The sequence below is a fragment of the Boleophthalmus pectinirostris genome, unplaced genomic scaffold (assembly GCF_026225935.1).
Source record: "Boleophthalmus pectinirostris isolate CB_2022bp ecotype Guang Dong unplaced genomic scaffold, ASM2622593v1 HiC_scaffold_9, whole genome shotgun sequence".
Taxonomy (NCBI): domain Eukaryota; kingdom Metazoa; phylum Chordata; class Actinopteri; order Gobiiformes; family Gobiidae; genus Boleophthalmus; species Boleophthalmus pectinirostris.
The window spans coordinates 15,083,965-15,107,830 of record NW_026571541.1 but is presented as its reverse complement, the minus strand read 5'-3'; the positions used below and the strand labels follow the sequence as shown (position 1 = coordinate 15,107,830).

At 37.3% G+C, this 23,866-nt stretch overlaps 1 protein-coding gene across 1 annotated transcript in view; it reads right to left on the bottom strand.

Annotated features, from left to right (window-relative positions):
* The window catches only part of LOC110163639 (membrane-associated phosphatidylinositol transfer protein 3), a 72,948-nt gene that overhangs the window by 28,121 nt on the left and 20,961 nt on the right, over positions 1-23,866 (bottom strand). The window contains exon 3 of the mRNA XM_055147973.1: positions 14,320-14,427. Within this exon, the coding sequence (XP_055003948.1) occupies positions 14,320-14,427 (108 nt within the window). The remainder of the gene's footprint in view (positions 1-14,319; positions 14,428-23,866) is intronic.

The window sequence follows — 23,866 nt, the reverse complement described above, 5'->3', positions numbered from 1 at the left end:
AATTATAAAATCATCATTAAGTCCTAAAACAAAGTAAATGTAAAAGGCAAGTGTTTTCCGATCTATGTTATAATATTGTCTCCTCATCACAAACATACATGGAGTTGTGTTTTGTTTTAATCATACTTGTTTAATATACAAACATTGGATGTTTAGCTTGATGGAAAACCCTCTGTTCCACCTTGTGATGTCATTTGGTAATACATGACAGAGAAAGTGCTCCATTGTGTTTTTAAACTCCACACATTTTCACAAGAATCATTTGGATAATTTCAACCCTGGAATTGCCAAACTACTACTTCATTATGTGGAAAAGAACATTCTGATCTTTGGAGATTTAGACAGACTAATAATGCAGGATTACCCAAACGTGTGATTTAAACAAAACATAACTCCAAGTAGGGTTGGGCTGTAATGCAGTATTATCGTATCCCGCAGTATCAAAAAGTAGCAATGGTATCAGTTTCATTACGTCATTAAAAAAATCTGCAGCGCATAAGGACCTAATATAATATTATAATTTACTGATACTTAAATTTGTTTGCTCAGCACAAACGAATGTGTGGTTGTATTTTCAATTTAATGCTATCATGATTTAAAAGTAATAGTATCTATAATGTTTCTTTTAACTGCTTGGGGAGATGACGTTCGATTAGTTTCGCTCTATTGTCATGTGACAGCTCAGAAGGGAGACTAAGACAAAATGGCAAGTCCGGCTGCAAGTAAGTTGGTCTCCTCCAAAAATATTAGTGTTTCTACAATTTGGCAATATTTTGGCTTCAGGAGCACATTTGCATACATTTTACAGAAATGAATCTTAAAACCGCATGGCTCATTTTTAATAAACTATAAATTGCTGATAAAAACAACTCACTCCTTGTGGCTGATGCGGTCAGCTTCCATCGAACTAAAGGACACGACTCAGTGGATTATACGTGTTCTTTCTGCGACAGAGGATGTGCGGCTGACAGTGATTCTGTTCTGTGCGTGTATTGCGTTGAGATGGTTCATGTGAAATTTTTCAGAGATTACAAGTCTACAGGTCATATGCATAGACCGTATAGCAGTGCGGCTTCGCAGCTTACCAAAGTCATACTAAAATATTTTAGTAATGCGGTAATACCATGTACCCCGGTTAAAACCTGAGAAGGTTTAACGGTATCAAAATTTGGATACTGCCCAACCCTAACTCTGAGTATGTTTTTGATGAGGTATCAAGATTATAACATGTCTTAAAGATCACGAGAATCAGTTTTGCATAAGATGTCCCTGTACCACATTAGACAGAAAAAACAGCCTGGACGGATTTCCAAAACAAAATGCATTACAGCAGCAAAAGTTGTCACTTTTTGCATGAAGGCATTTCAACCACACCAACAACCTACAGCAAAATGACACTTTTTGCCAGTCCACAACAAACAGCCCCGTTAGCAAATTCAGCAATCTACAGGAAACCATCAGTGCTATGCTCACCTCATCACCTCTGAGAGCAGCCATCACACCAGGCTGCTCTTTAGTTCTACGGTGACTGCGTCATTGGTCTGATATTGGGGGAAACTGACAAAATCATCTCCCCGCTCACTGGAGTAAACTGGCTCCCTGCCGCCACAGCCATAGTTTGATTTCCAGGAGCTGAAGAGTTGAGAGTGAAATCCGTGAGACAGCCTTTAGTTTCCTGTCTGCTGGAGCGTAAACTGACTCACTGGGTATTATGAAGGATTTATATGCGGGCAAATATATGCAGAAGAAAAGCAGAGTCTTCACAGTAGATTTGATGTACTGTTCAAACTAAATATTTCGGAGATGAAGCGTGTGGAAACGCTCACTAGATATTTTGTGTAACATTGTATTTATTGTTGTTAAAGTTTATATACTTCATAAGGTTAGTGATGGATATGCTGCATTCATGTGTTTTTCGATTTGAAAAATGCACATGAACATAAATCGGAAAAACAAATCAGACACCCCAGACGACACCTGCTCTGCTCTTTTCTTTCACTAAACGTTACAACATTTATGGATTTAGTAAGATTTCCATTATCATAAGAGCAAGAAAATTTGTGCAAGAAAATTCACACGACAACTCCTTAATTAATTACCAATGTAACGCTAACTAACTAAAATAAAGTAGGTGAAAAATTTGCTTATTTTTTTAAGATACTGCTGCTTTAACCATAATATTTTTCCGCGCGTGTTTCCTATAAACCTGTTCCTAATCTTTTTCACTTTTAATGACCAATCACACAGACCATCCCTCTGGAGGTTACTATCTAGAATTCACCATTTCATAATTGCATGCATGCTTTAAGTGTGTGTTGTCCCAAGACAAGTCTGAGTTAAGACAGGCTGTCAGATTAAAAATGTCAAATTAATATGCAAATGTGAGACTGTGGCTGCCGTGGCTGACTTGTACTGTACAAATCAGAATTTATAATCAGATATTAAATATAGCCAATCAGGATATTGATGATAAAAGTATGTGCCAGTAAAAATCCTATATATCCTATAATAAAAATCTGTGCCTATCTTTATCTGCTACTGGCTACTGGTCATGATAATACTATATTGACTTATTGTTCAATCAATGGCAGATGGATGTATATGTAATATATTTTAGAGCTCAGTATTTATCACATGTATATTTTCTTTGCATTGGTGTTGAGATTTTTTGGTATTTTAGTTGTAATACGATAAGATTTGAGCTGTAGAGCAGGGGTGTCAAACTCATTTTGGTCTGGGGGCCGTATCCAACCTACTTTGATCCTAAAGGGGCCGGATCAGAAAACTCATGGCATATATACCTTAAAAATAACTTAAAAATGACAATAAGTTCAAATATTTTAGCAGGAAAAGGAAATCTATTACAGAAATCTTTTTTAATTGATGAACTCTTTGTTTTACAAAATATTATAATATTATGAACAACCTGAAACTTTAAGAAAAATGCAATTTCAACACAATGTTTTAACATGGACTATGTATGTATGTAAATAGGAATAAGTAAATTTTTCTTGGAAAATCCTGCACTTGGCTCCACTTTTCTCATTTTGGACATTTTGCTGATGAGGGTGTCACGGTCAACAGTCAAAACGATTGTCCTTTAAGAGCATTTGGAAAGAGACAAGTCTTCATTTGTGCTGCTCTGGTGGGAGGGGCCACGTACAGAGACATTGGAGATGCTGCTGTGATAAACACCACAGAAAATTAACAATATTTTAATAAAAAATATAATTAAAATATTTTAGTAGAAAATCAGCCGAGGGCCAGATTAAAGGTCTTGGAGGGCCGGATCTGGCCCCCGGGCCGTATGTTTAACACCTGTGCTGTAGAGGGTTGAATAACAAACTTCTGAGGCTATAATTATTATTGGTTCATTCTGCGATTTATTTGTTGCAGCTCAGACCTTTTCATGAAACAATCTACTTAATAGTTTACTGGGATTATCCTGCTTTGTGTCAAAAAGTGGCATAAAGTAGTTTCAATATGATCATTTATTGCAGTATATCTCTGTAGCAATATATCGTGCTTTGAAATTTGTTATCGTGACAGGCTTACTTGTTAGTCATTACCATGTAGAGTCCGCCATTGGCAATGTGTCTAGCAAGTATAATGCGAATCATCCTGGGAGACTGTCAACAGGCGTTTTCTCCTGGCACAAGAACAACAACCGAGTGACACGTAAGCCATCTGCTCTATTCTGTTCGCCTACAAGTTGCCCTTATCCCCCGTGTAGCAAACCCAGGAGACCCCCATCCTCCGCTGCCTGACAACACTGTATGTACGCCCACGCACAAACCAGGAGGCATACAGCTCATTATAGACAGAAACACTAACAAGCATGCCTGTGTCCAGTCCTGCTGCTGCCAGTCCAGAAGCAAACAAGTACTCCAATAAAACCAGACAGCGACAACGATTCAAACATGCTACTCTGAAACATGAGTGTAACAGCCAAACACTCGACTGATGTCTTGAGAATGAATGCATAATTATCAGAACTGATGATCTGTGTAATTAAATGCTAAATTGCTATCCACAAAGAAATTAAATGAGAGAATAATAGAAAATGATAGCTTGTGATTAGAAAGTCCTATCCTTTCAAATACATACGTATACTGGTGTAGTTTTGTCCAGTAGGCCTTGCCATTCCAAGACTGACATAACCAAACCCCACCTATGCAGTGGGTTTCAAATTGATTCAGCAAGCGTTTTAAGTCAGATGCCCCTTCCAGAGCATTTTCATTTAATCAATTCTTAGGATTGGAACTAATGGTTAACTTGTGATCAGTAATTGTACAGTATATTTACATTGCTTTTGGTAGCAAGTGAAGCAAGCAAACAATTTTTTTATTGTTCTGTTTATAGCAACCACATAGCGGAAAAGAGCAATCAAAAAACGTCTGCAAGAATGCACTGGAAGCTCCATCTCGTATTGACCAGCAGAAATCACCACACATTATTTTCTAAAGCATTGCTCCAGCCAAAAGACAATACAGTGTAAACTAGTGGCAGGAGAATATTTGTGCGGGGCTTGGAGGCAAAATGACATGAATCCATTTCTGTTTCAATTCGTTCCTCTCCCCTCCGAACTGTCAGCTTCTTTGCACCTCTGGGCTGCGACAGTGTTGCTTGAGTGCCATTATCTTTCCCTGATGTGAGATCTTGCCATTTCTTCAACTTCATATCCTGTCAGACAAAAGCAGCACCAACAGCAGGTGTATGTTACAGAAGATATGAGAATCAAAAAAAATATATTTCCACATGAGAAACTGTAACACGAAAACTACACGATACATTTCTTTACACAATGAAAATGCTGAATCCTTCTGCTAAAGATAGTTAAAATAGTAGCATTGTTTCGGCCACAATAAGCCTATTACTCAAAAGATTTGAAGGAACACTTTAAAGTTTAGCACCAAATAAATTAGTTAAACTTCTGGAATACTGGTAATGTCATTTAAAGGTGCAGTATGCAACTTTTCCGCCACCTGCATGGAAATCTTTTTTTTCAGTTACAGGTGTTTTATTGCAAAAAAATTACAGCTTGTCACCATAGAAAATGATACGTTTAATTTCATACAGAGGGGGTGGTTAGTTACAGTCATGCTGTGTTAATAAAATTAATAGTGGTGCTCTCTAGGGCTGTGTTGTATTATAACCTGAGGAATATAAGCACTTACAAGGTGGTACTTGACATGATTTCAGATTTAGAAAGAAGGCCACATAAATTGCATTTGAATATAAAACAGACAGTTGACTAAAGAACAGGCATTACATAAGTAGGGTGTAGGGTTGAGGTCACTGTCTAGAGTATTAAATTCAAAAACAGGAATGTTTATTTTTCCACGAGGTTCAAAACAAGAAATGCACTCCCCCTTGATCTTAGAACAGCAAGACCCGTTGAGCCATTTAACAAAAAATTTTAAGACTCACCTTGCCTTTCTTTGGTGACCTGTTTTAACTGCCCTGTGTTTTTTTTTACTTATTTATTTTGTATGTATTTGTCTTTGAAATGTTGTTTTTTTCTGAATGTATTGTATTTAGAAAGTATTTTAGTGTTTATCTTTTTAAATTAATATGAATATTTTCAATCTGTAAAGCACCTTGTGAGTTGATCTCTGTGAAAGGCACTTTATAAATAAATGTTACTTGCTTACTTTTATATATGTACCTATTTAGATAATACAGTTTAATATATATTAACATATCTGGTATTTTTGGATTTTATAAATCAAAGACAGAGCACAAGAAAAGGATAAGATTGACTGTTGACTGTTGGCTGTTTGTGGACAGACACTGATTATACCGCCCCTTCCTTCTGTTACTCTGCCATTTTTTATTTCCATTCCTTACTGAAACTGCTTTTGTCTTTTCAGCAAGAAAGCATACGCAGTTTGTCTTTAACAAATGGGTATGCGTGAAAACATTAATTTAGAAGAAATTGGAGCAGGAGGAAGCAGAGCCTGTGTGCACTGTGAAAGATAGGCACAAAAAAAGAGGATTGTAATTAATGGGAGCTGTCTGTTCTTATGGCGTGTGTTTCTGAAAAGAGCCACAGGATGTTGCCTGGAAGTGGGCACCAAAATGAAATTCAATACATATCTCAATGGGTCACTTTGTTTGGCTCATGTTCACATAGTGTATCATGTTCTTACAAAATGGTTCATGTCGGATTGCCTGGCTCCTTTTCAGCTACTACTTCAAAACGTCAAGCTCCCATTGAAGTAGTCTATTTAAAGGTGCATTGTGTAATTTTCTGGTGGAAGGTCCATCAAATGCTTTTCCCGATGGAGATTTTATTGCTTTGTCTGGAATGTTTCACAAGCATTTCAATCTTCATGGAGACCAAACAAGACCAAGTTACAGGTCAGATCTGTGGAGATGCAATCTCACTCACAGTCAGAATACCTGTTTTTCTAGGTATTTTTGTGTAGTAATACTACCTGTAACTGAGTAAATGTAAGGTAGAGTTTAATGACATATTGTGAAACATTCCAGGTAAAGCAATTACATATCCATAGAAACAGCAGGTTACAGACCCTCAACCAAAAAGTTACATAGTGCCCCTTTAAATAACATTTGGCGCTTTGCGCACAAGTAGGCAACTTGCAACCGAGCAGCCTAGACCATCCAGGAGCTTTTATGTATCACAGATTATTGTTATGTAACATAGCTATTTCAAGTGTGACTATATGGTAGTCTATTCTACACCATTACTCAATGAGTGGAGTGGAGACAGATGCTAATGAGAGTGGCACACAAGTCTGTTTGCGGTAAAAACAGATGGGGAGCATGAGAGATGGTGGAGATATAGGTCACATAAAGTGGGATGGATGTGGAAGAGAAGAAGAGGAAATGAGAGGAGAGACGAGGAGAGACAAGGACCTTGTGCAATGCAGACGCAAACTTATTTTCAGACTAAAACTTGTGCTGTAAATGAAGTGTTTATAGTCATCAGTGTACAAGGGTTTACAAAGATGATAAGGAGATATGATGGGTTTCAGCCATGGGGAGAGTCGCTACTTTACTAATCTAGTACAATGTCTAAGAGCCTTCTCTAATCTTACTTGAAAATCTTATTTGTGAAAAACACATCTGTATAGGGTTGTCAAAATATGTGAAACCCAAATATTACTATAACTATAAATTACTATATTACTATTACTTTTACTATTACTATTACTATAACTATACTATAAATCAAAACTATTTACACACAAACAAGTATCGGTATTGAAAAAAAAAAAAAAAAAGATGAAGGATTCTATTATTCAAAATCTGTATCAAACATTATCTTTGCACCAAAACAGAGATAGATACTATCGAAAGATACTAAACTAAAAAACAATGAAGTATGCCATAAGCAGTTACAATCAAGAAGAAGTCAAATAAGTCTGTACTCATTGTGTAAACTAGGCATGAGCCGATTTGGATTTTTATGCCTGCTCCCTTGACCAAGAACCGATATTTGCAGATACCAATATATTTAGCTTTTAATGCATAGCAAGGCCCACAAATTTATCTAAAGTTGGAGTAAAGATCACAAATTAACTTTTGCACTTTTGTAACAAATAATTTTTTGCGGGAAAAACTGCATACAGCCATTTAACACAACTAAAAGTAGTAGTATTTCACTTAAGTACCCATTTGAGGTAGGCCGTCTGATATGACTTGAGAAGCAGAGGTGAATGGAGGAGGGAGAGGAGAGAGTTGATAGAGAGGGTCTTTTGAGAAACCGACAAATGCAGATCAAAGAGAGACCGATGTTCAGCTGAGCCCTGATAAAGCTCTCGCTGCTGACAGGAGAGAACCAGCTTCAAGGTTTCCTCATTATTTTCAGATTTTAATTGTAGATAGTGGCTTCACAGAATGCACAGGTTTAATCTGCTTACCTACACACACCAGACCTTTCTGCTCACCTATTGTGCAAATTACTGCCAGTAAATAATAGACAGAGAGTCAGTTAAACAGGAAGTCCAATGTTGCTTTAGTGACTCCACAAATCACTTTTACACAGTTTTATACAGAGTCTTGTACTCCCATGCAGGGAGATAACATTTCCTTTTACAGGATATCTAATGCCCACAAGACTCTCATTTGAAAGACTAATGTATGAGTAGTATGCAACGTTCCAAACTGGCAAAATGAGATGTTCTTTTTTTTTTTTTTTTTCTTGAATGTATAATCTATTTACTTAGTCTCTGGTAACAGAAATTGAAATGAACATAGTTGGTAGAGGTTTGGAGTTTGAGATTTGGCAGGTAATATCAGTTTAATTATAAATATACTGGATGGATATGGCACCGCCCACCTTCCACAATCAAAATATAAAAGCTCTGAAGGACAGTTGGTTAAACATATATGAACACATATCAAGTATATGCCATCAAGCGTTCAGGGAACATAAAAAATACAAAAAATTAAGAGAAGTCTTACGAAAAACTTCTCAGAGTTCAAGAATCTAATTGCTGAAGGAATAAATTAATCAGCCTTAATAAAATAAAGCTGTGTTTCCTGTCTAAATGAAGCATTTCTCAGGGCATCACTGGTTTAGTAATGGCTCTGTGGATAGGCCTAATTTAGTAACATTCTGGCCTCTTTTCAGAGGTGGGAGGATCCCTATCATCTCTGCAGGTGTAGTCTGCAGAGGCAGAGATTAAAAGCCTCCACTCCAGTCTGTCAAAGCTCAAAGCCGACCTTTACAGCAGCTCTTTTTATGAGTAAATAACATCCAAAGCAAACACTGAGCTGTCTGTTCGGGGAGAAGTTCAAACCAACAGGAGTTCTCTGTATTCTATACACAAGTTCTTGACTGGCTTCTCTGTCAAATTCCCAGTTCCTAGACATTACAATCATATTTGCTTAACTGCACTTCAACAGACAAGCTAATTGGCGCAAGATCATTATTTAAAAGTATAAAGAAATACATTTTTGTTGATAAACTTCTTCCTCGATGCTGCATCAGAGAAATGTGATTAACTGTGTATCTTTATAACACCTGGGTAACGTCTTGCTCACTTGTCTGGACAGTTTATTCCAAGCTAGCAAGCAAGCAAGCTACCAAGAGGTGAAATATTACTGAGATGAAAACCAAGACTTCCCACTGATACAGTGAGGCAGGAAGTGTTATGATGGAAGAGGTCTTGTATCAACAGAATAAATGGTCGAAAAAAACTCTTTCTAATTCAGTCTGAGGGTGTTGGGATGAGACGATTATTATGCTACTTTTGCTTATGTGTGTTTTTTTTTTTTATGATACTTTTGACAAAATGCAATCAAGTTACTGCTCAAAGACAATATTGGGACTTCATAATTGGGACCTTGATGAGTCGGACCTGAATTAATTTCTCATGGGAAAGAGTCAAAAGGAAAATCACATCATAAATTATGTTGTTAAAGTATTTTCAAATTAGACTTGACTGCTGTTTTAACTTCCTATGCTTAAAGCCAGCCCTGCTTTTGTACACATTTACAAGATTGTGGACATTTAATCTCTGAGAAAGGATCATTAGAAATATTTCTATTGAAAATGAGGTCAAGGCAAAGAGCACCACTTACACTGGCAGTTATTATTTCATTAAACTCAGGAGAGGCCTTTCTATGTGCGCTTGGACACATCCTGTGAGGTTGCTACATTCTCACAAGATATAGAGACTTGAATGTGAGAAGCTGAAAACCTCACAGACAGTGCAATAAATCAGGTTAGGAACATGAATAGGGCCCCGTTGCCAACAGTCTTTGTGGGAGCGCAAGTGTTAACGAGGGGGCGTGTCCAGGTCGGGCTGTACTTGGCCGTTGGAGGCTGGAGTGGGACGGAACACTTTCATAAATGGTGATGGCATCTGAACTAATCTGTGACAACTGTGGCAGTTAAAATCACAGCCAGCGTGGGTAATGTCCGCAATCTTTGCCTCATTATCAGGCAGCAAAGCAGTGTGGGGAAAAAGGAAGAAAATAAAACAATATATATGAATACAAAAAACAGCTCTGGAGCCCTACAAGGTAAGTAAGCACCAGTAGAGGTGCCAGGATTATAGAATTGTGGATGGGCTGTCACACAACTGGCTGGGTTTGTGTTCTGTGTGCACATGCGCCCCTGTCACGTACGCGCACTTCTGTAGGAACGTGAATGCACACTCACGTCAACTATAGTTTTCTCTGCCTTCCTCCCATTACGCAACAGACTGGTGTCTTTCATGTGTGCTCCCCATCCCACATCAGACCCGTTGATCTCTCTCCCCCTGGTCGCACACTGGTCCTGTCTGTCCCATGTCTCTCACCTGAGGTACGAGTTTTCACTGCTGCTACTGCTGGCTGGTCGCATTCCCGTCTCACAGGTGTTTACTGCATTTGGTCCCAAACAGGTCCATGAATTATGGAATATGTTTATTGTCATATAAATGTTACTGATTTTACCACTTTGAGCACAGACATGGATTAAACCATTAACACGTGGAGAGGGTGAATGCATGATCTGAGCTTGTAGGAGGTGCTGCGCCATGAGCATGATAGGGTAAGAAAACACACTTTAAGATAGTGCTGTAAACATCCTCATGTGAATGAGCAGGTTTTGTATTGCTCATGATCAAACCAAACTGTAGAGCAGTGTTAAGCCAAAACAGGGGGCAGGCATGGGACTGTGCTCTAGTAAGGCAGGAGGGCATCCGGATGCCGCACCAACATCCTGCACAGAACATGTACATGTGAATGTTATGCATTTATCATATATTTAATTTTTTTTTTTTTAAAAGGCTTGTATGCCTTGAATATTTTACAAATAATGTTTTTCAGTTAACTAGTTTGATATTTATTTTTTATGATTCTTTCTGCTTTATGAATCTGGAGAAGGCATTCGACCGTCTCCCTCGTGGTGTCCTGTGGGGGGGTGCTCTGGGAGTATGGGGTCCGGGGCCCTTTGCTAAGGGTCCCTGACATCTCAGGGTCCCCCCGGAGGAGCTGGAGGACGTGTCTAGGGTGAAGGAAGTCTGGGAGTCCCTGCTTAGACTGCTGCCCCCGCGACCTGGCCCCGGATAAGTGGAAGAAAATGGATGGATGGATTCTTTCAATTCACTGGATGTGCCACACCACGCCCTCAGTCTTCTTCACTCCACCTGATATTCATTCACAGCACACATTTTGTTTAGAGCTCCATGCCCCACGCTTACGCTCGCGCTAGATACAACCCATGTTGTTTCCTCATCACAAACATACCTTGTATTGAGTTGTGTTTGGTTTCATTCACACATGTTTAACACACAAACCCTGTAAATTTAGGCTGAGTTCTTCTCTCCAACAGAAACTATCTTATGCTGTGTGTTGTGTCATGTGGCAATATAGAAAGTGTTCCACTGTGTTTTTAAACTCACCACCACATACAGTACATCTTCACTAGAATCATTTGGATGATTTCAGATCTGTAATTGCCAGTCTCTACTCAACAAAAAGTAAAAGGTTGGAGATGTAGGTACAAACTAATAATAAAAGATTGCTCAAACCTGTGTAAATGAAACAAAACAACTTGGTACTAGGTACGTTTTTGAGAAGTTAAGAGCATTATAACATGGCTTAAAGCCCACAAGAATCCATTTTGTGTAATACAGGACCATTAACAATGATGAACAGGGTTTAGAATGCTTTTTGTACAGACTTCGTTCTTCGGCTTCTACTGTAGCCACAAATGCACTGTTGCTGACTGACAATTATGCGAGCCACTTTGCCCCAACAGCCTCAACCAACAGCAAACCCTCCTTCATAAGCATGCTAGTAATGTTTTTCTTTTTTTCTCATTTGATTCCACCACACATAAATACTGAGCAAATGGTGCATAGAAACTTCATGTTTAAGTTAAATTGGGTTTCCATGTGGTTTCTTTTCATTCTCTGATAAAGCCACAACAGGATTATGAGTCTTCCAGAAACATAAATTCTGTCTTAACTGATGCTTTAGATGCGCATAAATAAACAGGGGTCAGTCAGAGCAGACACGCACAAAGAAATGTGCCTCCCGATGCTTGACTCCTCGCAGAGAAAACCAGTGATCGAAATGCTGTGCACGGTGCCATGTTTGATCACACAAACTTGTTTTATCTACGCTGTTTATCTTCTGCCACAAACATGAATTTTAACATCTCAAATAATCCACTGCTCTCCTCTTGCACATATATACAGCCGCTTAATTTTTATTTCAAATGAGCCACTTCAAAGACATGGAGGCAATAAACCTTGGACTTGTCCATATTTTACTAACAAGGACAAAACTCAAGAGCATCAAGCAAAGGAACATAGCAATATAATAGTGCTCTTCAAAGTGCAAAAGAATCAATTCGCTGGTGGCATACAAGACAGGCTCATCAACACTGCAAATGGAAACTTCTGGTGAAGTTAACCTAGTACTGTTAAAATGCTGGTGAATACTGGTGAAGTTAAAATACTGTATTGATAAACTATAGTATTTTAAAGGCACTCTAATTTGTACTTTTATAGCAAAAATGTATATATAATTTACAGTAAATTAATTAATCTACACTGAAACATGAATGTATGCTTTATTTTTAAAATTAATAGAAGTATTTTCTTTTACTAACTAACTGGTATTTATTAATTGTAACTACACCAGTTGGCTGATATATGGGGCTGATATTTGTACTTTTAGCGTATCGGCCTCAAATGTCCAGCAAATGCCGATATAGTATTTTGGCTGACCCATGAAAAATACCCATGAAGCTTTATTTGAACACTTCAGAGGCCAGAAATAATTGCTGAAAACATGACTATCCTGCTGTCTTATGGGTTTATAGTGAAAAAGGGGCTGTGAATGAGTTTTTTGTCAATTTAAATTACATAATTTGGTGGAAAAATCTAAATTGGCCTTCTAAAAATTTGGCATCAGCCATGAAAACAAAAACACATCAGTCAATCTCTACTAACTAAATAACTTACTTAAGATTTACATACAATTTAGGACCTTGCAGTAGCCAGCTTTATTTCATATAGGCTAAATATATGACCAACACTTTTTGATTATGTGCTCTCTTGATGCTTAAATCTCCTTTAATTATGCAGTGAATGGTGTTGGACCATTTTAGAGCTTTGCTTCTCTTTATCTGTCTGAGCATCTGTGTGTGCTGCTCGGAGCAGAGACACCACACACACAGACAAGGACAGAGGGATGCAGATACCATACAAGCCAAGTAATCAAAGCAGGACTGACTTATAAAAGAAGAGAAGTTTCATCAGACTCCTCAGCACCACTAAAAGCACAGATAGAGCTGGAGCTTATTGATCCAGTGGGATGTTAAAACTTGGCACCAGTTATGATGCCAGGGTTCTGTGCCCATCTCTACTGCTGGACCAGATATTTTTACCAAGACGTTTTGGGCCCTTGTTCTTTTTCTAAGCTAACTTCTGTTTGTCCACCTTCTGATAAAAGGGAAATCAACCATTCTAAGAAGAAACTGGACCAGTCTGTACTCTAACCCACAAATAAAAATAACCCCAAAATTCACAAAAAATATATTGAACTTCTATTTAATGGCGCCTGGACTTGGTTGCCTAATTACAAGTCCCTACATTTAATTTTAGTGAGATATATTTTAACATGGGAATTGTCAAGACCCCAAAAATGCTCAATCTGCTGTCTACCAGGTAATCCTTAGGGACACCAGCTATACCTTTTCTTATATTTACCTAAAATAATTCAGGCAGAATTTGAAATCTGACTTTCTCCTGTGTAGAGCTTGTTCCCCCCTTATATCAGACATACAGATCAGACAGAAGAGGCCAAAACTACAGGCCTCAGCTCCACAAAGAGTCCTGCCATTTGTCTTTGCTCCAAATGATTCAGAAACAGTTTCAGTTTGAATTGAGAGTCATTTTAGTCAGACGTTTTAGGAAAAATAGGCCAGAATGGTAAAACTCAGGGAGACCTGTCTTTCAGCTGTGGTTCCACAATTATGGAATGCTGTCCTTTTCTTTCCGTATGGCTGACTCTGTGGATTCTATTAAAAAGCATATGAAAACACTCCTGTTTAGAAAAGCTTGGTTGACTGTGTCCTATGACCCATTTTACTTTTTGTTGTTTTATGATGTAAATGCTTTCTGTAAAGCACTTTGTGATTTTTATCTCTGAAAAGTACTATATAAATAAAGTTTACTGACTTACTTACTAACAGTATATTATTGCTGTATGCATGTGCCACAAAATGTTCATCCATGTAGCATTTGAGAGGAACTACTGAATAAATGAAGTGTAAGGTTAGCTTCAGGCAGTTGTAGGGTTGAAGCATGATGCCATATGAGCGTGTGTAGTTTGTGAAGTACAAACCATGTGTCTGGTCCTCCATGTGTCCCAGGGTTTCGATCTGCTCCACCAGGTCATTGGAGTTCCACTGACTCATGCCCAGCAGGATGGCGTTCTTCCCCTCCATAACATCTGCTGGCACACAAACACCCAAGTGAGCCATAACTGAATCATTTCAATGTTTCATGTGACAATTTCTCATATTTTTGCTGAGCCTATGACAATGGAGTAGTACATCTTTCAATTAATGCTTGAATTGAATCTTAAAGGTGCACTGCACAGCTTTTCTGGTGGAGATTGTCTACAAGGAGATCTTATTACTTTGCCTGGAGTGTTCCATGATATGACTTTAAACAGATACATCTAGCGTTTAGTAATTATGGGTGCTTCTATTTAAAAAAAAAATATATATATATATATATATATGTATATATATATATATTACGCAGTGCACCTTTAAGCAATTTGACTTCAATTACATATGTTATTTGTATGCAAAGAATTAAAGATGCTAATGGATCTTATACTGTTTTTGTCCTCTCTGTTTTTTGACATTAGGGGAGAGCAATAGACTATGTGAAGAAGACATCAAAAATATTGATAGGTGCCCGGTTGCCCAAAGTATCCTGTGCTACATATAGGCAACAATATACTCCACAAAATTTATGTTCTAAAATGTATAAATGCTGTGATCTGCCCTTGCCTACAACTACAACCACAGCACCGATAAGCTGATAAGGGCAGACTTGTTGAAAGCTGCTCTGGTGGGAGCCCTGTGGAGATTCTTGTCAACACATCACACACTATGAGGTGGTCATGTTGATGGTCATTGCATGATTTTGTTTATTTAGAATTTTACTAGAATTTAGTTTTTTCTTATTGCTCATTCATGAAAACATGTGGTCCCACATTAAGCCATTTTCTGATCTATGCTATAATGTTGTTTCTTCATCAAGAGTTTTTCTCTCAAACAGAAAACACTGTTACACTTTGTCCTCCCCCATGTTTTTAAAAGACATACACCTTCACTAGAATCAACTTGAAGATTTCAGCCCTGGAATTGACTATGTCTGTTAAACAAAAGGTAAAAGGTTGCTGTTAACTTGAAACCTACACTGTAAGCAATTGCTGTAAATTTATGGCCAATTTCCAACAGTAATATACTGTATTACTGTAATACAGTTTTATACTGTAATTTGCAATGCATTGTGGGCTGCTGAACGTGAAGCAACAGCACACATGCCTTTAACAGTATGTTAATGTAATAAATCAGAGTAAATCACAGTAAACTACAGTATTTTTGAAATCTGGTGTGCGCTAAACTTGTGAGGGAAAATTTTACTGCCAGTGCATCGGAGACATGCGTTGCAAGACGACCTGCTTCCTCTGCATCGGATTGTGCATCTACAAATAAAATGGTAAGTAAAAACTGTCTTTGCCAAGAGAATACAAGTAAAATCATGTTTGAAATCGAACTGTTGCTCAACAAGTTATCTAATGAGTGAGTGTGTTATTGTAATTTATTTTTTGCATTTGATTTTGCTATGGTCAATTTAATATACTGCTCTTCCTTCGAACGAGTGACAAAAGCAGCTCAGTTAATGCTACACAGTCACGTTAGCGTAACCAGGAGGGAAAGAGGTGCATGAATTAAAGCTAGAACATATTTACATCTAGCAGAGAGTATTAAGGGGTTATAACGAGTAAACTACAGTTGGTGGATGAGGAAATAGTGAAATGACAGAGAACAGAGATGCTGTGGTGAGTTTATTTTACTTTCTGTCGAGTCTGAATGAAATTTGTTAAACACTGAATTGAGGCAAGTTAGCTAACGTTAATCCTTGTTTGGTAAAACAACTTTTACATGAGCCGAAATTATTTTTGTAACAATTAGACTGTTGAAAATGGGTTTGCTTTCTTGAAATTTTTAATTTAATTTCTAAATTGTCTGTCTGTTGCAATATGTTATTTGGTCTCCTGCGTGCCACAGACACACACAGACAGGAATAAATTGGCTGATGAAAAGTGGTCTCATGGAAAAAAAATAAAATAAAATAATTCCAGTGGCAGAGCGTGCATTTCACACCTAGGCCTTCAGTAGTGCTCCGTCTGAAACAATCCTCAATAACTATTTTATGGTTACCTAGCTTACGAAGGATGTAATGTTATTGTACGTCCCTTATTTTTGATTATTGTGTTTGTTGCTGTTTAGAGTGGCAACGCTGGAATAAAGCCAGGAAGAGGAACAAAAACTAGCCTGGTGACACTCATTTCTCCATGACTGAGATGATTGCTCTTTGAATCACTGTCCACACCTACTCATACGAATGCACTTACTTTTAAGAGGTAAAACACAAGCCTTATGGGACTCTTTGGTGGTAAAGCACAAGCCTAACTCACAGAACTTGTTTAAAAGCTACACAAACTTCACCATACTATTTTAAAAGTTTAAAACATGAGTCTATGTCACAGAACTCCTTTAAGAAGTAAAAGTACCCCAGAGACCTATTTTAAGAGTTAAAACTATGGAGTAAGAAAGCTTTTAGAAATATTTGTGTGCATAGAATCTGTGCATATTTGGGAAATCCGTGCATATTTGTCTGTGGTTGAGCATAAAATAAATATTCGTAAAATCTCGAATGCGTCCAGTCGTACATAAAATATATTGTGTGTATTTTATCCATCAGAATATGAACTGAAAAGTTACAACATCAAGAATTACAATCACAAAATGAAAATTTACAATTACGCTTTCTTCAGTACGAATATGAATTCACAGACCCGACTCAACTGTCAAAAATACAACATCACTTCACAAGCAGAAGAAACATCAATCGAGATGCATGGTTACATGGTTTAAACATGTTTTAGTCCTGGTTCAGTCCTGGTTCAGTCCTGGTTTAGTCCTGGTGTAGTCCTGGTGTAGTCCTGGTTTAGTCCTGGTTTAGACCTGGTTCAGTCCGTATGCGGCCCAAAAGTCCGGCATCTCGATTGATGTTTCTTCTGCTTGTGAAATGATGTTGTATTTTTGACAGTCGAGTTGTGTCTGTGAATTTGTATTCGTACTGAAGAAAGTGTAATCGTAAATTTTCATTTCGTGATTGTAAGTCTTGATGTTGTAACTTTTCAATTTGTATTCTGATGGATAAAATGCACACAATACATTCTATGTATGACTGGACTCATTTGAGACTTTACAAATATTTATTTTATGCTCAACTACAGACAAATATGCACGGATTTCTATCCTATGCACAAGAATATTTCTAAACCAGGACTGATCCCAGGACTGAACCAGGAGGACTAGATAGTTTTTTTCCCCAAAATGTTGCCATTGACTGAAATTCTTACTGAGGTATAGTTCTATAGACAGCAGATAATACATTCCAGTAAATCTATATGCTGTAGATATAATTGCTTTTTGATAGAACATATACATGTACCTCACAGGACTAGGAAAAAACAGCTTACCTACAGTTTCTTCCCAAATGTTGTAATTGATGCCTATTTTCGACAAGTTCTTACTGATGTGTATTTTCACAATTGTCTTAATATACATTTTCAAAATCTTGGAAAAGTGTGTTTTACAAATGTTGTTATTGATACATACTTTTAGATGTTCTTAGTGATGCATATTTGCAAACAGCAGAGAATACACTGGAGTAAATTTATACTTAAACTGCCTTTTGAGAGCATATAAGCATTCTTTAATTCTTTTTAGGTTAAACACTCATTTCCTTTGTATTAGTCGCCTCAGTGTTTGGCCCAATTGGTTGATCCAAGGTAAAGTTCAGTATGGTATTTGTTAAAAAATAGTATGGAAACAGTTACAACTTTTTTTGTGCTTTCATGTTTGGTAAGGTCTCTGACATGCAATCTGAGAATTTTTTGTTAATTGCCATTGCATCCTGCAGACACTATTTGGCTATTTTTATTTTGCTACTCAGAATCTCTTTGGCTTGTCATGTAACATTTTTTTGTTTATTGTTATTATTATTATTATTATTATTATTATTATTATTATTGTATTTTACAGTAACAGTATTCATATTGACAATGCCATACACATACATAACCATACACTTCTCAATAAGCTGCACTATGCCTAAACAAACTGGAGTAACTACTTCAGTCGGTCATTCTGTTTGTACATTGACACCAGTATAGCCACAAGGCAACCATACCAAAAAGCTATTGCAAAAAATACCTAACCAGATCTCTTAGAATTAGATTATCAAAGCAATTATTTAGGTACTCAGTCTGTGATACATAACTTAGTGTTGTATTTAAGAAGCAAGAAAGGCCTTGTGAAATTTGGCACATTAGTTGTCACGCCGCTGACCCTCATCGTCCTCGGAGACAGACTGACTCACGCCGGAAGGAGCTCACTGCATCCAAGAATCTTCTGTCTTTTCTCTCTCACAGTCGCTGCCTTCATGACCAAACCAGAGCTCACACGCGCTCTCCATCTGGATCACAGAAGGGTCGCTTCAGTGGTCAGCCTGAGTCTGTCACCAACTTTCCCTCATCGCAATCGTGACAAAAAGTAAATGAAGCCCACAATATCGATATTGCAAGTCTAAACAAACCAAGATAAACCAGAAGTAAATGAAGGCTAAAGACTGAATTTAAGTATTCCATTTTAAATATAAAAAATTAAAATTAAAAAAGCAATTGAGTGATATGCATCCCCTATGCATTTTTAAAAACATTTTATTGGATGAGAACCATAAAGTAGCATCCAAGTGTGTCCATTTAGGAACATTGTTGGATGAGAACTAAGCAACTACCTGGGACCAATCTAGTTGTTTCTTTATCATTGTGCAAAATTAGACTGTAATAAGGTTAATATGAACCATTCTGTAATTCTAGCAGAGCAGTCATTACCTGCAGCACAACAGATAACCCTTCTTCAGAACATGTTTTTAGATTGGGATGTTATACATGTTTTTAGATGTTTAGATGTTTTTAAAGAATATTTAGTTTTCCAATATAGCTAGGGCTGGGAAATATGAGTGTAGTGAAGTATGAACTCACAGAACAAGTAGATAACTGTACTCATCACGTAAAGGCAATAAGATACTAACTGTACATGAATGATCATAAAGTTGAATTGACTTATGACTAGAAAATCATAATATTATGTTTATTTTGCATATCACTGATTCCTAATTTAGCATTAACAATGAATATGTGCTATACTACACAGCCTTGCTATTTCTTCTGGTTAAAAGCAACATCTGTGAAGGCATAAAAATGGGCTTGGAATTTATGCACACCCAGAAAAGTGTTTATGGAAAAAAAACACGTCTCAGCAAGATGCATATTGGATTTGAACAAAGAGATCGGAAGTTAGAAAGCCCATGGAAAGACAGGAGGAGAATATAAAGTAGGATCAGTGGCAAATGCTGAAAAGCCAGATTACTGAATCATCTCCTGGAGGAACGCTCCCACACCTTCTCTACACACAAAAAACCAACCTGCTCCAAAAGGCAAGCATGAAATCCAAACTCATAAAAAGCCATATAATATGACAGAATAAAGCGACGCCTTCCCCTACTTAGGATTACACCAGCATGTGAACAAAAAGCAGAAACGTGAGAGACATGCCCACAGCACACAGACCCCAGGGGCACATAAGAGATTTAGAGACATCCTTCAACCTGTCAGCATTATCCGGTCTTCAAGAGTGTGTGAGTGAGAAAACGAAGGAGAGAGGGAAGCAGGGAGAGAGGAGGAGAGAGAGGGGCATAAAGAAAGAGAGAGAGAGAGCGAGAGAGAAGGAAAGGGGGGCAAGTGGGATGTAGAAAGAGATACAGAGGGGAGAAGGATAGACAAACACATAATAAAAGAGAGAGACAAATAAAGAGGGTAGAGAATGAGAGAGAGAGAAAAGTGAGGGAAGGGAGAGAGGGAGACAGAGAAGAGTGAGAGGGAGAGAGAGATGAAAGGAAAAGGAGAGATAGAAGGGAGGGGGAAAGAGGAGAGGCAGCGTCTTAAGCGTCAGGGAGCAGCCTCGAATGACCTCTACATCAGTTCACTCACAAATGTTACTGGCTTTGTCTCATCACCATGCATTAGCTGAGAAATTACCCAAATGCTTCTATTTTTATCTATTATTACAGTTTTTCAGGTGTTTTTTTTTTTTTTTTCCTTTCCAAGCTTATTCAACCGAGACACAGAATGTAAATGATTTCTTTGTAGATAATCCTCTAAAATAGCATTAACATAATAGGGCTGTCAATTATAAGACCTGAAGACAGAGGATACTGGATTGCAAAAACTTTGTCCTAAGAGCAGATAATGAATGTATAATCACAGCTGATTCCTCTTGAAATGTCTAAAATGACTCTAATTGTATGCAATTTTTGCAACTTCCTGCCACAGCTAATTTGGAGGCTCCAATCAAACACATGCCAAAAATTAAGCAACTGGTCAAACGCTTCCAAGAGTGGTTGCTAAATGATGATGCTAAATCTTACAAGTAAGTCCAAAATATGATGTGCAAAACAGGAAAATGGAGAAAAGATAGTAGCCTTCAACTCCTGGGCGTGTGTCCAAAAGCAGGTCACGAATCTCAGTAATATAGTATTCCAATCCAATCCACTTTATTTCTATAGCACATTTTATAAAACAAAGACTCTTTCCAAAGTGCTGCACACATAAAAAAAATCTACAATTTAATATAATAAAAACTATGAAATCAACAAAGTAAAAACAGATAAATAAAAAAGTTAAATGGAGTCATGATAATAAATACAAGTAAATAAAATAAATAAAACAGGACAATAAAAGACAACAGAGGACCACACAACTCACACATTGTTAAAAGCAAGAGAATAAAAGGGGTTCTTAAGATGAGACTTAAAACACTCCACTGTGGGGGCTGTTTGGATGTGGGGGGAAGGCCCTGTCCCCCCGGTATTGATATTTAGCTTCTAATGCCAACACATAGTTTTAATAGACCTAATTAAACAAAACAAAATTAGCACATTTTCTTCTGAATAATTTAGAAAAAAAATAATAACTCTGGCGCTGCAGCAATGATTAGTTATGCCAAGATGAAGGACACAATCAGAGTGATTGAAAATTGGCCTTTTAAAGTATATTTTTTTATGTTATTTGGCCAAGAGTCCAGACCTGCAATGACATGACAAAAGCCGTCCGAGGTAACATTGACTACTATGTGCTGTGCTCTACTGACTGAGCTATGACACAGTATATTTGGCCATTTTATTAATACAAAGAGTCACCATGTCATCAATCAGACTGTTCCCTCATGAATAAATTTGAAAACAAGGCAGTAGCAATATAGAAGCATAATAAATAGACTTACGTTTATAAAGTCATTTATTATTAACATATACAACAGCCTCATAGGCAAAGTTGGTATTACCATGATAAATCTGTCAAAAGCTCACATCAATAAAGAAAGTGGGACTGGGTTGCCATAGGGGAAAATGTGCACCCCTAATAAAGATTGAGAGCGGGTCTCTAACTGTGTGGGTCTACATATAATTGACAGGCAGGGGCTGAGTCACGCTGGTTTGGTAAAGGAGGAGAAACAGTGGGGGATATCAGCAGGTCGCCCTAACTGGGACTGTATAATTTTTCATTTTATTGAGCTGATAGATCTAAGTGTGAATAAAACACTGCCAAAAAGAGTAACCTGTCCTCAAATATGAATGTGAACCTGAGAAACACAAATATGTTAAATAGGAACAGCCTGTACTTAATTCTGCAAACTTGATATCTGCACTGATAGGTGAGACAATTTAATGATGAGTAAAAAAATACATTAGAGAGACCAAACAGAGGATGTGAAAGCGTGACGCATCGCATCGACATTCTCAAACAATGACAGATTTTCATGCCTGAGCAATTCTATCCTATCCCTGAAGACAAACATTGAAAAGGCACACTTCACACAAGGTATCATGGGTAAACATCTGACAGTCCCATCGCTCAGGCATGCACAGTACAGCAGAGCTAAGGCTATTGCCAAATGGTTACAAGATCTCACGAACGCTTTCTATTCTCTTTGCTTCAGATTTTCTTTCATGACCTTGTTATTACAGTACTAAAACATCTCTCTTTAACTTGATTTTGATATTATGTAAAGAGCTGCATACCCTGTACAGATGCTAACACCTAAAAGACTCTTATTTCATAATTCAGTGGAATTTATAACACAAAAATAATAGTGCCTTTAATATTACCATGTGGTCCAGACAGATATTTAGGAGGTCAAAATTTGCTTATGTAATTCTTCCAGTATGGCAGCCCCCACTTTGCTCTCATCATGTAAATATGTAAATGCGTGTATGGATGTGGTGACTGATATTGAATGGGGCTATAGATTGCATAAATATACGTTGTATTTTATTGTACACCATTTATGACATCAACCTGTCCAGGGATTGAAGGTAGATATTAAACTAAACTAAACTAAACTAAAGTATGTATTCACGATGTTGCCAAATAAAGGTTTGGCAACGTAAAGGACTTTTTTCTAACCAATTTTATCCACCTTAGCCTTAAAATTTCAACATTAAACATTGTATGTGTAAAAAATAACATAATTGAATCAACAGAAAAAATAGTGGCAATGGCTGTTACCAGTAAATTTGTTGCCTTCAACATTCAGGCAGTTTGATTTCTGAAATTATTAGTCTTTTGAATATGGACTTTAAAAACCAAGAGGGGGTTCATGGAGGTAGAGCTATGAGCTGTCAAAAGCGTGACAGGTGGATTACTCAGATATCCAATCCAATCCTGCAGTTGAACAATTTACTGTACATAAATATGCAAATGAAAACACAAGCATATTTTGAGAGGCAGAATATTTGATCTTCGAGTAATGATATAAAGATTAAAAAGTAAATGGTACAATTGGCCTTGCTTTATAATGCATTAAAGACACGCGTATGAAATGTCTCTGGAGAAAACAAAGCTTGCCCAAGTCAATAGTTCATGATTGTTAGCTGAAGAAAGCACTCAACTTGCATTATCACCTTTCAAGATCAATGTAATTCCTGTGTGTACAAATGTGAGTCTGGGTTAATTTCATTCCCTGGGAGTATGGATGTGAAGACTACGATAATGGCTACTGAATACAAGGTACACCATGATGAATCTAAACTAGTATACTCACCTTATTTGAACTCTCTCCAAGAATCAGCTAAATATTTTGAAGATAGAAGGATTTATTTCAAAAATGGGTATGACTACACTTTAATTAGCCTTAATAAAGCACACACAAAAATGAATAAACAAATTTAATAAAGGTCCTAATTACACAAATTGACTCCTGCAAGATCTTAGTCATGTTAGAATGTTGTTACATCCTCAAAACATACCTGGAATTGTTTTGTTTCTTTCCCACATATTTGAGTAACCCTTTATTAGTCTGTGTACATTTCTATAGCTCAAAATGCTCTGTTCCACCTAGTGATGTCATGAAGCCGTAGTTTTTAAGTTAACAGCTACCTCTAACTTTTAAGCCATTCTATGGCTGAAATTGTTGTAATGATTATAGTGAAGGTATATGGAGTTTAAAAAACACAGTGGA